Below are 18,016 nucleotides of genomic sequence, written 5' to 3' on the forward strand. Positions count from 1 at the left end.
CCACTCTCCCCATACTTATTCAATATAGTACTTGAAGTTCTAGCCAGAGCAATAAGACAACATAAGGAGATTAAGGGGATACAAATTGGAAAGGAAGAAGTCAAGCTTTCCCTATTTGCAGATGACATGATAGTATACTTGAGTGACCCCAAAGATTCCACCCAGGAATTGATAAAGCTTATAAACACCTTCAGCAACATAGCAGGATACAAGATCAACTCAAAAAAATCAGTAGCCCTCCTATATACAATGGACAAAGAAGCTGAGAAGGCAATTAGAGATACATCACCCTTTACAATAGCCAAAAATGACATAAAATACCTTGGGGTAACACTAACCAAGCAAGTGAAGGACCTATATGACAAGAACTTTAAGTCCCTGAAAAAAAGAAATTGAAGAAGATGTCAGAAAATGGAAAGATCTCCCATGCTCATGGATAGGCACGGTTAACATAGTAAAAATGGCAATCTTACCAAAAGCAATTTACAGATTCAATGCAATCCCCATCAAAATACCAACACAATTCTTCACAGACCTGGAAAGAATAATACTCAACTTCATATGGAAAAACAAAAAACCCAGGATAGCTAAAAGAAACCTGTACAATAAAACAACTTCTGGAGGCATCACAATCCCTGACTTCAAGTTCTACTATAGAGCTACATTAATTAAAACAGCTTGGTATTGGCATAAAAACCGACATGTGGACCAATGGAATCGAATTGAAGACCCTGACATTAACCCACACACCTATGGACATATAATTTTTGACAAAGAAGCCAAAAGTGTACACTGGAAAAAAGAAAGCATCTTCAACAAATGGTGCTGGCATAACTGGATATCAATGTGTAGAAGGCTGCAAATAGATCCATATCTGTCACCATGCACAAAACTTAAGTCCAAGTGGATCAAAGACCTCAACATAAATCCAGCTACTCTGAACCTGCTAGAAGAGAAAGTAGGAAGTAGTCTTGGATGCATTGGCATAGGAGATGACTTGCTAAATATAACACCAGTAGCGCAGACACTGAGAAAAACAATCAATGGGACCTCTTGAAACTGAGAAGCTTTTGTAGAGCAAAGGATACGGTCAACAAGGCAAAGCGACACCCTACAGAATGGGAAAAGATCTTCACCAACCCCACATGTGACAGAGGACTGATATCCAGAATATATAAGGAACTCAAGAAATTAGACATCAAAATGACCAACAGTCCAATTAAGAAATGGCCTATAGAACTAAACAGAGGAAACTCAAATGGCTGAAAGACATTTAAGGAATTGCTCAACATCCCTAATCATCAAGGAAATGCAAATCAAAACAACTCTGAGATACCACCTTACGCCTGTCAGAATGGCTAAGATCAAAAACACTGAAGACACTTTATGCTGGAGAGGATGTGGAACTCGGGGAACTCTCCTCCACTGCTGGTGGGAATGCAAGCTTGTACAACCACTTTGGAAATCAATATGGCGCTTTCTTAGAAAATTGGGAATCAATCTCCCCCAAGATCCAGCTATACCACTCCTGGGCATATACCCAAGTAATGCTTAATCATACCACAAGAGCACTTGCTCAGCTATGTTCATATCAGCATTGTTTGTAATATCCAAAACCTGGAAACAACCTAGATGCCCTTCAACTGAAGAATGGATAAATAAATTGTGGCACATATACGCAGTGGAATACTACTCAGCAGAGAAAAACAATGACATCATACGGTTTGCAGGCAAATGGATGCATCTAGAAAAAATCATCCTGAGTGAGGCAACCCAGACTCAGAAAGACAAATATGGTATGTACTCACTCATAGGAAGATGCTAGATGTGGAACAAGGATGACTGGACTGCTACTCACATCACCAGTGAGGCTACCTGGAAAACGGGACCCCAAAAAAGACACGGAGAAATGGATGAGATCTACATGAATAACCTGGTCATGAGTGGGAAGAATGAAGAGCAACGGTCGAGGGAAAGAGAGTGGGAGATCCTAGCTGGATCAAGAAAAGAGAGGGAGAACAAGGAATAGGAGACCATGGTAAATGAAGACCACATGAGAAGGGGAGGAAGCAGAGAGCTAGGGAGGCCCACAGAGATCCACAAAGATACCCCCGCAAAAGACTGCTGGCAATGGTCGAGAGATGGCAAGAACTGACCTACTCTGGTGATGGGATGGCCAGACACCCTGATAGTTGTGCCATTAACCCCATCCAAGGACTGAAGAATCTGGATGCAGACATCCACGGCTGGGCCCCTGGTGGAGCACTGGGAGTCTAATTAGTGAGAAAGAAGAGGGTTTATATGAGCAAGAATTGTTGAAGCCAAGGTTGGATAAAGCACAGGGACAAATAAGCAAATGAATGGAAGCACAGGATCTATGAACCAAAGGCTGAGGGGCCCCCAACTGGATCAGGCCCCCTGAACGGGTGAGACAGTCATTTGGCTTGACCTATTTGGGAGGCAGCTGTGCATTGGTGCCAGGTCCTGGGCTCGTTGCATGAGTTGGCTGTTTGAATCCTGGGACTTATGCAGGGACGCTTGGCTCGGTCTGGGAGGTGGGGACTGGACCTGCCTGGACTGAGTCTACCAGGTCGACCCCGGTCCTCAAGGGAGACCTTGATCTGGAGGAGGTGGGAATGCGGGGTGTGCTGGGGGGAGGGGGAGGGGGGCGAGAGGGGGAGAACAGGGGAATCTGTGGCTATTATGTTGAACTGAATGGTGTTGTAAAATAAATTTTTAAAAAATGAAAGGTGTATGAAAAAATCCACATGTAAACCCACTATTTAGTAAGCCAATTCAAAAGTATAAATGTTTTAAAGTAAGAATTAGAAGGAATCTAAGCCGGGCGGTGGTGGCGCACGCCTTTAATCCCAGCACTCGGGAGGCAGAGCCAGGTGGATCTCTGTGAGTTCGAGGCCAGCCTGGGCTACCAAGTGAGCTCCAGGAAAGGCGCAAAGCTACACAGAGAAACCCTGTCTCGAAAAACCAAAAAAAAAAAAAAAAAAAAAAAAAAAAAAGAATTAGAAGGAATCAATCCTGCTTTTCTTGATAATGCTGTCCCTTAAAGTGATGGGTTTTTAAACAAAAATCCCAGTGCCAGGTGTGGGATAACTTCTATGTTCCTAGATGTATTTTAGTGAAAAAAAAGGATTAGTGTTGTTTAATGAGAAAAGCACAAAATTTCTGTTTATAAAAAATGGTGTCTTGCTTTTCTTTCCAAGACATATTTATTCTTTCACTATTTTAAGAAATTAAATTAATACAACCCACTCTGCTTTAGTGGGAAGAGTGACTTTTCTCTGCTTAACTAGTTAATGGAAAATGACTTATCATTTGCCTTATTCATTCTCACCATTTATTTATCCTCACATATTGAGATATCAACATTATCAAATGTTAACTCTGGAAGAAAGGAAAGGAATAAGGAAGGAAGGGAGAAAGGGAAAGAGGGGGAAGGAAGAGGAGATGAGAGAGAGGAGGGATGGAAGGAAGGAGGGAAGGAGAGAAACAGAAAGAAGTAAGGAAAGAAGGAAGCAGGAGCTTGTGAATAACTGAATACCTTATTTGTGGAAGAAAACTCCATCCTAATATCCTTACCACAGGTCCATTTTTTTCTCCTTTAATGCATTCTAATTTAATGCAAGGGATTTACTACATCAAAAAGTAACAGTTGTTGTGCATTATTGATAGAGCACTCTTTCTTAATTTGTGTAAAATCAGCCTACCTATATCTTCCATATATGTATCTAATGCCTGTCTTCTCCAATAAAATACATGAGGCAAGATTGTAGACATGTGACACGCTTTTGGGGAAAAGTGGAAGGAAGTCATTCAGTTACATACATTTAAAATATGTGCTTTGTTGACTCAAATACTTACTATATTAAACCCTTAGAACCCATGATTAAACATATCAATTCAATTTTGTTAACTAAGCATTTCTCAAGTGGATTTTTTTATTATTATGAAAGTTCATATTAACATTTTGGAACTGTAGTTCCTTAGAACACAGTTTGAAAAACTACTCTGTGATGTGGCATGTTCTGTATGCTGTGAATATGTGTTGCTCTGATTGGTTGATAGATAAAAAGCTGACTGGCCAGTAGCCAGGTAGGAAGTATAGGTGGAATAAGCAGACAAGGAGAATTCTGGGAAGAGGAAGGCTGAGTGAGGAGACACTAGCCCACCATCCAGGGAGCAGCATGTAATGGCACACAGGTAAAGCCAACGTAACACATGGTGACATATAGATTAACAGAAATGGGCTGAGTTCAAATGTAAGCACTATTCAGTAGTAAGCCTAAGCAAATAGCCAAGCAGTTTTAATTAATATAAGCCTCTGTGTGTTTACTTGGGTCTGAGTGGCTGTGGACTGGGTGGGACACAGGAAAACTTCCAACTACAACTCATCAAATATCATTTCCAAATATCTACTTATCATATTCATTATATATATTTTTTTCCAGAAAAAAAAACACAATCAATCTTCTGTCCATGAGATAATTTTAAAGTAAGGAAAAAATATGTTACTAAATTGTATATTTACCTAGATCTTCTATCACCCTTTATTACAGAATATATGTCATGTTTTTGAGAAATACTCGCTAATACTGTATGTGATATATATTAATATACATATAAAAGCAATTCTATAACCTAAATAATAGATTATCTACCTTCATTTTAAAAGGAGATTCTTAATTGCTTTTGGCCATCTTATTAAAAGTGAAATGTTTTATAATCATGAGATTATTTTCTCTCTGCTTTCATTCACTGGTATAATAGTTGGGAAAACTGTATTTTTAAAGTGCTATAGATTTGATAGCTTGGGCAACATATTTATTCACTCAGAAAATATTTATTGAGCATTTACCATATGCCACATACTTGTCTGAGTCCTTAGATTATATCAGTAACATAGTAAGTATCCTTTTATTGCCTAAGCCTACTCAAGCAACAGGGAGAAAATTATAAATAAGAGCTACGTCATTAATAGACTATTTTAGAATTTTACAATGTCTGTGTAAAATGTGAAAGAAAAAATACAACAAAGTATTATAAACACTGGTGGTGACAGGATACATAGATTTTTAAATATGTTAGTCATGATAGATGATTCTTTAAAAACAAAAAAAGGTTAAATAATTGGTAACATAAACTATGAGTATTAGCTATAACACCAATACAGATGAATTTGAACAAGGGACACTTGTAGGAAACAAGGTTAAAACTGTAAGAGTGCTAGAATAATGGGAAGCAGATCATATGGGGCATTGTAGATTATGTTAAGGACATTAAAATTTCCTCTTTATAAATTTGTAAAGCATGACTGGGTATACACATCAATGACTATGTAGAGTTATATGCTGGTAATTGAATATCTAATTGTATGTTGCATAATCTTACCTAGCTATATAATATTGAGAATCTTTAGTATATGAATTATTTATAAATTTATACAAAGGGTGAGATGATGAAGTATGTAAAATTATAAATTTGTAATATGTAAGTGAGTAAAACTTGAAAAGATATCTAAGGATGACTGATGAAGTATGCCAATAGAAGAAGTTTAGAAGACAAGGGGGAATTATTAAATGGAAGGAATAATTATCTATATTTCCTCTGTTACATTTTAAGTGTAAATGTACTGGAAAGTCAGATGACAAAACATGTGCTTAGTCAGTTCTTCTATCAAATAATAAAAGTATTAGCCATATGAAATTTGTGATATCAATTATGTCACATTCCCCAAGCCTTATCAAGTCTTAGTTTCTAATATCTTTTACTCAAAATGTGACTTCCCTATTGGGATATTATTTTTAGTGGAATGCAACAGCTAAAGAAATGAAATCTCTTACGGTAAAAATCAGTTCAAGAAGCCTCCTTAAATGGTTAGTGATCCACATGTGGTTATAAAGCTCAGTCTCTGTGAGGAATTGTTATTTGAAAGTAGAGTAAAATATTGATTTATACTCCATTAATTTATGATGAAATCCATGCATCAAAGTAACACATACAATGGGATGGGTATAGCTCACTGCAGAGCATTCTCCTGGCATACTCAAAACCTTGCATTAGATCTCCAAAAAGAAAATAATATGTAAGTAATTGATTTATGGAGTCTCTTTCTGGGCTTGACCACAGAAATGAAAAGCAACCTTCAAGAAAGTCTAGGCTGAAGCAAACTCAGTATAAAAATGTTTCCAAGAGTGATCTTAATAAAGGCAGTGTCACAAAACATGTTGCCAACAAGAATATCAAATTTAACAAGCTAGATGCAGAACAAAAACTGAATCCAAATGAAAGGATTAAAACGAAAGAGAGAAAGAATCAGCACTGGTCAACCAAGAGAAAAATTGATGTAAGGATTATTTTCTTATGGACTACATATAAAAATGGCTTTCATTAAGCAATCTTAATGCTATATTAAAGCATCTCTACCTTCCATGACAGAACAAAATTACCTAAGTCCATGTATTTGGACAAATAATTGGCTTTCTAATTACTTGTTTATCTATTCATTAAGTCAGCTTTCCTCCTTGCCAATGCTATAATGCTCCAATGAGCTATTGTGTAATTTTTTTTCTTTTGAAAACAAACTGTCATTCAGCCATTTATCTTTCCAAAATTAATTTAAACTAATGAGATTTTAGTATAAATTCTACTTAGTCTCCTCTCAAATAATGTAGTTCCTTACCTTCTAAGGACAGAAAAGAACATAATTGCAAAATTGAATTGAAACTCTCCTTGGAAACTAAATTCATCTCATAGCATTTGCTAATGATATGAATAAAGACCATTGGCTATTAGATCCTCATCCTCCTTTGAAACATGTTTCCTTTTATAGACAACACTAAGGGAAAGCATCCTCTTATATATGATTCCTATGGCCAATTTTCTGCAAAGAAAGAAAATTTTTTAAGACACTATAATTAAACAATGAAAACTTCACATTGTGTATGGAAAGTTCAAAGTCATTAAGTGTGATTACCTTGCTTAGACTCATGGGCCATTACTCTTCTTTACAGTTAATTTTATGAGAAACATAACTATGTATCAGTTATTTCTTTTATAACACTGTTAGTAAAACAGCATTGAAGTTAGTTAGACAAGCCTGGGTTTCATTTATATCTGAAGATTTGCAGAGTCATTAAACTACCTCTGTATCTATCTATAAATATTTATGTATGTCAATCATTGTGGCCTTAGGTAACATGTTCAACATATGAGTCAACCTGAAGGCTGATTATGTCTAAGTTATCTGGTATATCAGTTACCTGATATATCTGTTAGAAAATTCACCTCAAAGGGAACTCAAAAGAGCTGCTGCCCTAGAGGTATAAAAAAATCTATAAAAAGAAGAATGGGGCCTGCTTATTCAAGACAATGTGTTTCTTTAAATTCAAAATGATAGGAAATTCCAGGTACTTATCTGAGCTACAATTTTTAAACCATATCAACTAAAGTCTTAGAACAGTTACTCATATGCCTCCAACCTAGATGAATAATGTCATATTAACTCAATGCCATTAACTCCATACGATGATGTCAAATTGGGAATTTGAGTCAAGATAACCAGTGACTACTTCAACATGTATAGCTATTTCCTTTTGAAGGTGGTGGGACAGGAATGAAAATAACAAATAAATTTACTCCAGAAGCCAGCTTCTCTGTTGACCTACAATGCACAAATATATGTGGCAAAGTTAGGAATATAGAAACAGAAAGCTAAATTTCAACAACATCATAAGGATAGAACCAGATCTTGAGAACACCTGCTCATGATTGTTCCAAGTATTTGAACAGTCCTACCAGAAAGAAAAGATAGATTGTTGATAGATTGCTGTCTTTTCTACATAAGCCACAATAGCTTGAGAATGTATTCTACAGAGCAAAGATAGTGCTTGCATAGAACCAATTGTTACTGCAGCTAGACCTTGAAAGTGTCCTGTTTCCAGCATAGGCCCCAGGTTCCAAAAAGCCAGCTCATGCACTAAGGACAGGTCCTGGTCCTACTGGAGGAGGTGGGAATGGGAGGGTGAATTGAGAGGAAGGCAAGGGGGGGGCGGCAGGAGGGAGGACAGGGGAATCCGTGGCTCATAGGTAAAATTAAATTAAATTAAAAAAATAAAAAGGATAGAAAAGAAAAAAAAAGTGTCCTGCTTATTGTCACCAGAAAGTTACATAATCACGATAATATCAGAAGATGAAACAATTACATATTAACATGAGAGCTGACATTTGAGATACATATGTCATGTGGTGGCCATTATAACTATAATTGTACTTTCCCCATGCTTTGTAACTTCAACTCTATTTAAAGTTAAGATTCTGCTAATGGGGTAGAGGAAAAATGGCATTTATTTAAAAATCAGCTTTCTTAAGCAAGCAAAAAATCTTGGTGGTCTGAGCTCTAAAATAGGCATTTCAACAAGATCAAATTAGGTTAAATTTTTACATACAGTGGGTGGGTCCTTCTCAATTTATTTGCAGCAGAGAAGAAACTCCAGTTTCTCCATGTTTTCTGTAGTCATTCTTAACTTAGAACCAGTCACTGCCAAGGACTCTCTGCACCTGAGCTATTTCTACTTACCCACTTGCTAGTTGCACTTTGTGCACTAAGCTGTCTCTATTTTAGATTTTAAATTATTAAATTTCTCTCTCAAACTCCACTCAAATTCACTCAATTAGGTATGTGTTGAGTGAGTTCTGACTAATGCTACTAAAGTGCGAAAATTCTTAACAGATAATACTTTCCATTTATTATTTTATTTATCATTTTTAAAGTGATCACAATCACTATACATTGAATACAAATACTACAAACTGGACTGTAATAAGTACACCCTTTATTTTCATACTCCAACTACTTCTTTTCATTTTGAATTTCCTTTTTAAAATGCATTCCTTTAAAACATCATAGATGTATACAGTGCTTCTTAATTGTATTGCCCCCTCCTTCCCTCCAACTCCCCCTGGCTGCCCTTCCAGCTTCAAGTCCTTCTTTTGTGTAGTTGTCTTGTTGTACAGCCCATTGAGTTCAATCAGTTGTTGCTCATCTGGGCATGGCTGTGGGATTATCTAGGAGGGCACTGGATTTCCTGTCCTAGCATCCAGCAGTGGCTAATAGTCCCTCAGCTAGACATGGTGGGGGTCTGAGGAAGCCTTCCCCACTCTATGCTGGATTTTTTAACTGACTTGATCTAGTAAAAGTAGTCACATATCTTTATAGCATCAAAATCTGTTCTTGGCCTTCATTATTAACTCATAAGCCTCTATTCCTGTGTTCATGGCAGAGCTACTGTGGACCATTTCCCATAAAGATTCTGCAATCATACTGACTCATTTATTTGGTTTTTCTGTTTTTTGTGGACTTAAAAAATTGTTTCTCAGGAATCCTCCAAGATTTCCTCAGTTTTTCTAAAGTGACATATGAAATTACACATATATATCACATGTAAAATTGATGCATAAAACTCTGGAAAAATGATGTAAAGGTATATATTAAGTGGCTTAAAGACAAAATTATAACTATGGATAAAAGTAATGAATATGTTACTTGGCTAGATTTAGGTATTCTATAATAAATATACAGATGTACATATATATGAATATGTATATACAGATTATACATACACATTACCTTAGCTTTTTTCATAACTTGTCTGCACTATTCACTGTCTGATCTAAGTTATGTATTCTTTCCATAGGTTTATTTTTTTTTCATCTATGCAAAGGAATTGCCTTCATGTTGTAAAGTTTCTATGTAGCCCAAGAACTATGACATTTCCTTTAGGCCACTATAATGGCATCCCTTACTAAAATAATGGCATCCATTACTAAAATGCTATGGTTTTTAGTAAAATTGGGAAAAACACAAACTCCTGATCATAACCCAAGAAACAAACAAGCTTTTCCTCAGCCTTTGGCTGAAAACATTAACCTTATTTCATACTATTCTCCCCATATCTACCAACACATTTGCCATTCTGGATGCCTTTCGGTTTCTCAAATTTCAAAGCTCTTTATCACATTAAAGTCTTCCCAAACCTCTACTTTTTCTCCTATATATTTAGAGGGAAAATCAATGATCAGTATTTTTGAAAATTCAGATAAATTGTTAAATATTGTCATTCTATAATAAAAGTAAGAGCAAATTTTCCATATGATAGAATAAGAAAACAAGGGTTTATGAAAAGTTTATATTAGAGGAATATACTCAAGTCACCATCACTAATTTACTACAATTTCTTATCAGTTCAGTTTCTCTTCAAGTAATTATTTCATAAAAAATAAACATACACATGACTTTGTGTCTGTAAGGTGATGCAACAACTTACCTGAGATCATCAGGAAGCCACCTCCAACTTTATAACATCCAGCACTGGCAAAGGGCACCCCATACACCAGCAGAAATCCCCCTGAGAGACTAGAAGCAGCACCTAAAATAATGAAGATTGTCCAAAAGCCTCTGTACACTAGAGAGTGAGAGAGAAAAAAAGGGTCAGAGCATTGTTTTAACAATTTCCTTTAAGCCACCATAATGGCATCCCTTACTAAAATGTTACTGGAAGATTTTTCATAAAATCCAGTTGAGAAGAATCAGCACATGAAAACAATCATGGCCTGTGAAATGGTTGGCTCAGCAGGTGAAAGCATCTGTTACCAAACATGAGTTCAATCCTTGAATTCTACATCAAGGAAGGAGAACAGACTCCTACAAGTTGTCCTCTGACCTCCATATGTGTGCTGTGGCACATGTCCCCACAAATGAATAAATAAATAAATGTAAATCTTTTAAAAGAATAGGTTATTCTAAAGCAATAAAGAAGAGCCCCTTACCCAAACAATCACAAATACAGTGAAAGAAGAGCTGAGAAGTGTCCCTAAAGATGGGCATTACAAAACAAAGGTATAAGCCAATTCCAACTCTGCTCTAGGAGCAGGGCTCCTTAGTGTGTGGGAGGAGCAAAACAGAAGTCTGATTCCTGGTGAAAACAGGCTGGCAGTCCTACCCCTGGGATAAGCCCATGGCTCTCCCATGGCTCAAGTGAAATATTGAGGATTTCAATAAAACAGTGGTTTCTCAGGTAGACAGGTCAACAGTGGATGGGAATTTCAGTTTATTACACTGTATAATCCAGATAGCAATAGCCTGGCTCACATCCTATGTTACACTTGGTGCTTGAGAATGGAACAACCACAAGTTATAGAACCTGAGTTTAACTTGCTAAAGCTCCAGAGTTACAGATGTCTCTAAGAAGCATTTGTGGTGGGTAGGAGGGCCAGACAATGACAAGCTGAAATGTGTAGACTGAGGTCATGCAATGAGGTGCACAAGTTCATAGAACAGCCTCAGTGTCCAGGAGTAGATCTCCTCAACAGAGAGAACACTGGGGTGCATAAGCCCTGAACTTGAGGTTCCTTAGTGGATCAACCCCTGAAATTACTCACCTATATGCTTGCCATTCACTGCAATAGAAACTAAGAACTCTAAAGAACATCCCTCCTACAAGGTGATTAATATTCCAGAGATCTTGAAAATAAGACATAGCCTCCACCTCAACAGATCTCAGTGCTGTGACTGTTTTCCACATTCCCAATGGGAAGACCTTCTCAGCTAGAACATAAGCCATCCCATGGGGTAACAGCTACAGACTATGGAAGAGTAAGAGAGTCTGAGTTGTGAAGTTAACTTTGGCCAGCAAAGGCCATACAGAGGAGGGAAGCTATTAAAGTGAAGTCACCTGTGCTGAACATCAGACACTTTTCCTACACAGACTCAATGAATCATACAGAACAAACCATGAGAAAATCAGGAGTCCACAACTTCAACTGAATACTTTTCCTTATGCAAAGCCTCAATGATTTAAGCAACAAGAAAAAAGTTGTTCCATTACTTCATCTTTTTTTTTATTTTGTTTCCTGTGCTTCCCAGATTTTTTGCTTTACTACATCTTTAGCAGCAATTTTGCTTTGTAATGTTTAATACTTTTAATATTTTTAGCCTTTATAACTCATATAATGTGATTTATACGTTTTTCTTTATTGGACAATTCTTTTTCCTCTCTTTTCTTAATTTTTCTCCCTAAGTATCCATGTTGTTTTTCTCTCTACTATACTTTTGGTCATACTTTCAGTTTTCAATCTCATGTTTTGAATTTCATGGTCCATATGGTTAACTAATTTGTACACCAAATTTTCTAATTTTAAATTTATTGGATTTTTGTCTTTTTTTTCTTTTTCTCATTTTCCCAATCTCTTTATTTATCTCCCTCTACATATTTTGTGTCACTTCTCTTCTTGTTCCTTTCATTTACTTAATGTTGCTCCCATAGTTTCCCTTTCTCTTGCTTCTCTTTCTTCCTAGGAATTTATTAATTTCTCACTGACACTAAATACTTTTTAAGTTTCTTTCATTTCAGCATTTATTTTGCATTTTTTGGTTTATTGGTCATTGGTGACATTAATGGACTTTTTCAATTTTTAGTATATTTCTAAACCTTGTACAGCTTGATATTAGTTGCTGTAGCAATATTTTGTTTTCTCATCTATGAAATGATATTGGAATTTTGGCCTTTAATGGTCAGTTTTTCAATAAAGAGATCTCTACATAAAACCCAGAGAGATATTTAAACTATGAGATGAAAATATAAGAACAAGAAAATATTACTCTTCTAAAAGATCACAAACACTTGATCAAACTATAAAACAAAATTGCATGGAAGGGGAACTGAGAGGAAATGCACAGGGAACAAAGAATAAGTCTACTTCCAGGTAGGTACATCAGACAAACTCATAATACTATGTCTTCCCTGACACAGTGGAAATAATTCTTTAAAAATTTTCCTTTCTCGGGTGTTTTGTCATAGTTAACTAACACACTCCACAAATAGTAAATTCAAAGATATTGAAATGGGTAAACTGCTAGGTGAAGATGTCTAACCATTACTAGTAAGAAAAAATAGTGATGCCCTCAAGGATACAAATAAGCAAAGAAATTCAAACGAGGATATAGAATACCAAAAACATAAAGAAAAAGTTCATCAAAATGAGTGTGAAAACTGTCAGTTGGGAGAAAAAAAAGATAGTTACATGGGAAAGAAATCCAGTAAGCATTTTTTAAAAAAATTAGAAATGTTAAAAATGAAAATAATTGATTAAAACTAGACAACATAATCAAAAGACTTGATTTAGCAGAAAAAGAATATAAGAAATGGAGAGTATGCCAAAGGTTTATAAACAATTTTAAAGTTACTTATTCAGAATGGGGCAGATTATAATACCAGTAAAGGAACATTAAGAGGAATCCTGTCTTGTCACAAGAATAAATTCTTTGGCCTCAGTAGAAACCTAACATTCCATTTAGACAGGATCAATCACCTGGCTAAGGGATCACCCTAGGAAGGTGAATTCATCTAAAACCACGCTAAAGATATGGGTAGAATAATTAGTCTTTTAATGAGATACTGTACTCTACATTCCCAGAAGTCCCACTCTTTGTACAGTCCCTACAATCTAAGTAGTCATATGTTCTGTTCTCACCACTCTAACTTGAAAAGGTGCAGCTTGCCTCTTTACTTCTCCCTGTATCTTTCTTTTGAATGCTGGCTAGAACCTAAGTTATCTTTTCTAGTATTTCGGGCTTCTTTGGTCTTTCCCTAAAGGCCCCCTCCTTGCAGTACGGCAGACTTCCATGTCATTAACTGGCTTGGCTTTTATTTTCTTTCTCTCATTTCTCCTCTGGGAAGCTGTTGAGATTTATAGCTTGCCTTTTCTGAGTTTGTTTTGTCTGTTTATTTTTAAATCTAATAAAATTGTCCTTGAGTCAAAAAAAAGAATGAAAATAAAATTCCCATGTCGTATTGTAGTCAATATATAAAACATACAAAGAAAGGAAACAATATTAGATGCTGTGAGGAAAAATTTTGTCAACTCAACTAGAAATCAGAGTACAATTAGATTTTTGTCACAATCTTAAAAGCCAAGAAAAATATATGTCAAAACCTAAGAGTAAATAATTGTCAATCAAGGTGACTATTTCTACAAGAACCAGCTTTTAAATTTAGATGGAGTAATAAAGACATTTCAGGACAACCACAAACCACAAAGCCAGTACTAAAGAATGCTAAGAAATACTTAAAGGTCACTTTAAAGAAATCTATACAAAGAAAAGGAAGTCTCAACAAGTATATAAGAAAAAAAAGAACAGGCTGGAGAGATAGCTCAGTGGTTAAGAGCATTGGCTGCTCTTCCAGAGGTCCTGAGTTCAATTCCCAGCAACCTACATGGTATCTCAACAGCCATCCATAACGAGATGTAGTGCCTTCTTCTGGCCTGCAGGCATGCATGCAGGCAGAACACTGTATACATAAATAAATCTTTTAAAAAAAACTGCATGAGGCTATAGATGAACAAATTAAACATAGGAAGGAATACCTCATGTTAAGCATAGGAAATCAGAAAAAAATTTCTTAATATAAATAGGGAATGAATAAAAGAACAAATAATCTAACCAAATCATAAAAAACAAACAAAATATAGGAATTAGTAAATTTCCTTTTAGTAAGAACCTTGTCTTAGTTGGGGTTATGATTCCTGTGATGAAACACCATGAACAAAAAGCAAGTCAGTGAGGAAAGGGTTTATTTGACTCACACTTCAGCATTGCTGTTCATCACTGAAGGAAGCCAGGACAAGAACTCCAGGGTCCTGTAGGCATAAGCTGATGCAGAGGCCATGGAGGGGTGCTGCTTACTGTCTTGCTTCCCCTGGCCTGCTCAGCCCACCTTCTTATAGAACCCATAACCAACAGCCCAGGGATGTCACCACTCACTATGGGCTGGGGCTTCCTCCATTGATCACAAAATGAGAAAATGTCTTACAGCTGGATCTCATGGAGGAATTTGTTTAACTGAGGCTCCTTCCTCTGATGACTCCAGCTTGTGTCAAGTTGACGCAAAACCACCCAGTACAAACCTCAAATGAAATGTGCTATACTTACCAAAAAAAAAAGACACACAAACAATCTGACATTATCAGAAATCTAGATCCAAATATCTGTTGCCTCAGAGAAGCAAATTTCACTGGCCAACACACACACACACACACACACACACACACACACACACACACACACACACACACACACACACACAGTCAAAGGATGGAAGTCACTCTATCAAGCAAATGGAAACAAAAAACAAACTGGCATAGATTTCAAGAAACCAAGAAAGCCACTATGTATTAATAAAAGAACATTTCATAAAGATGAGGTAACAAATTATCAATTCATGCATGCCAACTGTTATGGGTTATAAATTTCATAAAAGAAACACTAACACACATAAAAGGTCACAATAGTCCTGACTATTGGACACAAAAGGTCCACAACAGTTGTTATTGTGGATTATTTCAGTATCTTACTCTTATTTGTTGATATGCCAGCCATACTAAAATTTAGCAAAATCACTTCAGAGTTATACTACCCTATAGATCAAATGGACTTAGTAAATACCTATAGAAATTTCCATTCAACAGATAGGATACATATTTTTTTTCCTGTAGCCCATAGAACCTTCCCTAAATAGACCACAATCTAGATCATAAAACATGGTTAATAAGTGTATAAGAATCAAGGTAATTTATTGTATCTTATCAAGTCATTGTAGACTCAACATGAATAGAAACTACAGAAATGCATGGAAACTGATTAATATACTCTAGAGTGATTAATTAATCATTGAAGAGATCAGAGTAGAAAATTCTAGAATCAAGAAAAATTAAATACATAATTAATAACCAGAATCTTTAAGATACACACCTAAAGCAGCACTAAGAGGAAAGTTGATGAGTATGAGTGCTTCTGTTAAAACCAAAAAAACAGATATTTCTGATAAATAGGCCAATGTTGTGCCTCATGCCTTAGTATAGTACTCCAAGTTTTAGCAAAAGCAATAAGACAAGGGGAAAAACAGATACACAAATGAAAGATGAAGAATTCAAAGTAACCTAATTTTTAGACAAAATACTCCCATACTTAAAATCCCTAAAAACTCTACCAGAAAAAGTTCAAATTTGATTTTTAATAAAATTTAGTAAAGCTACAGAATGCAAAATGAACACACACAAAAGTCAGTATTCTATGTATTAATATAAACTTGCAAATAAAAATCAATTAGAAAATTCCATTCATAATAGCCTCAAAAATAAAATACCTATAAATAAACATAAATAGGGATATTAAAGATCTCTATAATGAAAACATTTAGACTCTTATAAAAAGAATTAATGAAAATTAATGAATGATAAAAAGACATCCCATGATCATTGAATTGTCAGGGTAAACATTATGAAAACGGCAATCTTAGAAAAAGCAATCTCTACATTCAACACAGTCTCCAATAAAATTCAACATTCTTAACAGAATTGGAATAAAGAATCCTGAAATGTATATGAACATACAAAAGATCCTTAATAACCAAAGCAATCCTAATCAGAAAGTGCAAAGTTATAATGCCATTAATGTCAGTTCTCAAATTATACTACATTGTTATAGTAATTGAAAAGGCCTGGTATTGGCCCAAACCACACACAGATACCAAAGGAACAGAATAGAGCAAAATGAAGTTAATGTTCACAGTGATAGCTAGCTACTTCTTTTTACAAAGTGTCAAAAGCACACTGTGAGAAAAAAAGACAGTATCTTCAATGAATGTTGTATGGATAGCAGGATAGTCACAAGTACAAGAATAAAATTAGATCTATATGTCACCCTGCATAAAATCGATTCAAATAGGTTCAGAGATGATAATGTAAGATTTGAAACCTAGAATATGCTAGATAAGAACATAAATAAAACAATTCAATATACAGGCACTCCAATAGCACAATAATTAAGCTTAAGAATTAACAAATAAGTTCTTCAAGCCACCCCTCCAGTCCAAGAAGCAAGTGGGAGCCACATCCATATGCTTGCATGCCTAGTCTGGCCTAGGACCTTCACTCTGGACCACTCCTCCCTACCACGCCTCCAGATCTTGGCCCAGAGGAAAGCTGTATCTGTGAGCTCTCTTGGTGAGTTTGACTCAGTTATCTCCTCTGTCCCTCTCCAGGCCCATATCCAACAAGGAGTCTAATCCTCATGCCTTTCTGCTAAGTCAGACCCAGAAACCTCACACCATGCTATTGCCACCCTTCACTCTACCCCTCAGGGGCAAGACACATGTAGGATCATATCCACAGGCTCTCGTCCACTTGGATACAGAACTCTAAACATGCACCTCTACTCTAGGACCAGGCCAAGGCAGGACCCACATTTGTGCACTCTCTTGACTAGTCTGTACCAGGACACTCACCCCATGTTGCCTCTTCACTCCTCTCCTCCAGGTTCAGACACATGTAAACCTGAATCTATGTCTTCTCTTCCCAAGTCTGACCTAGGAACTTCACTGTACACTTCCAGTCTCATGATGTCTCTCTGGGCCCAGGCAGGAGTCCCTTCTGCAAGCTCTTTTAGATGGAGCCCAGACAAGATACACATACACAAGCTCTCTCGCTAAGTCTGATCCAGATTCCTGGACTTGTGCTGCCCTCCAAGCATAGTCATAGCCAAAAGTCACATTCGTGTGCTTTTTCAGAGGTCTGGCTGCTCTCATCTAGAAGCCTGCACAATGGGTTTTTTTTTTTATACTTCACCCAATCAATCTCAAACCACCTTTAAGGCCCATAAATCATTAAGAGCCATTTGAGGGGTGGTGTGGAAGCCTACTACAGTAGAAGATTCCATATATATATGGAGAGGATCGAAATGAAATCACCAAATAATGGGGGAGACAGAGCCCCAGTTGGACATCTCTTGTCATTGAATGAAGCTTTTAGTAGCAGAAATGGGTTACATATAACTGAGTTGTTGACCAAAAGGGTCTCATGGGAAACCCCAAATAACCAGAGCTGTTGCTAAGACTATGGGTTACTCTCCACAAATGGATGGCAAAGCCCTATCACTGAAGACAAC

At 36.4% G+C, this 18,016-nt stretch overlaps 1 protein-coding gene across 5 annotated transcripts in view; it reads right to left on the reverse strand.

The window, feature by feature from the left end:
- The window catches only part of LOC102909439 (transmembrane protein 182-like), a 138,209-nt gene that overhangs the window by 39,255 nt on the left and 80,938 nt on the right, over positions 1 to 18,016 (reverse strand). For all 5 annotated transcript variants that reach the window (XR_013048327.1, XM_076562984.1, XM_006992321.4 and 2 more), the window contains one exon: positions 10,341 to 10,478. Coding sequence is in view for 4 of the 5 variants with exons in the window: in XM_076562984.1 (XP_076419099.1) it covers positions 10,341 to 10,478 (138 nt within the window). In the remaining variant the exon portion in view is untranslated. The remainder of the gene's footprint in view (positions 1 to 10,340; positions 10,479 to 18,016) is intronic.

Source organism: Peromyscus maniculatus, chromosome X, assembly GCF_049852395.1.
Source record: "Peromyscus maniculatus bairdii isolate BWxNUB_F1_BW_parent chromosome X, HU_Pman_BW_mat_3.1, whole genome shotgun sequence".
Classification (NCBI taxonomy): Eukaryota; Metazoa; Chordata; class Mammalia; order Rodentia; family Cricetidae; genus Peromyscus; species Peromyscus maniculatus.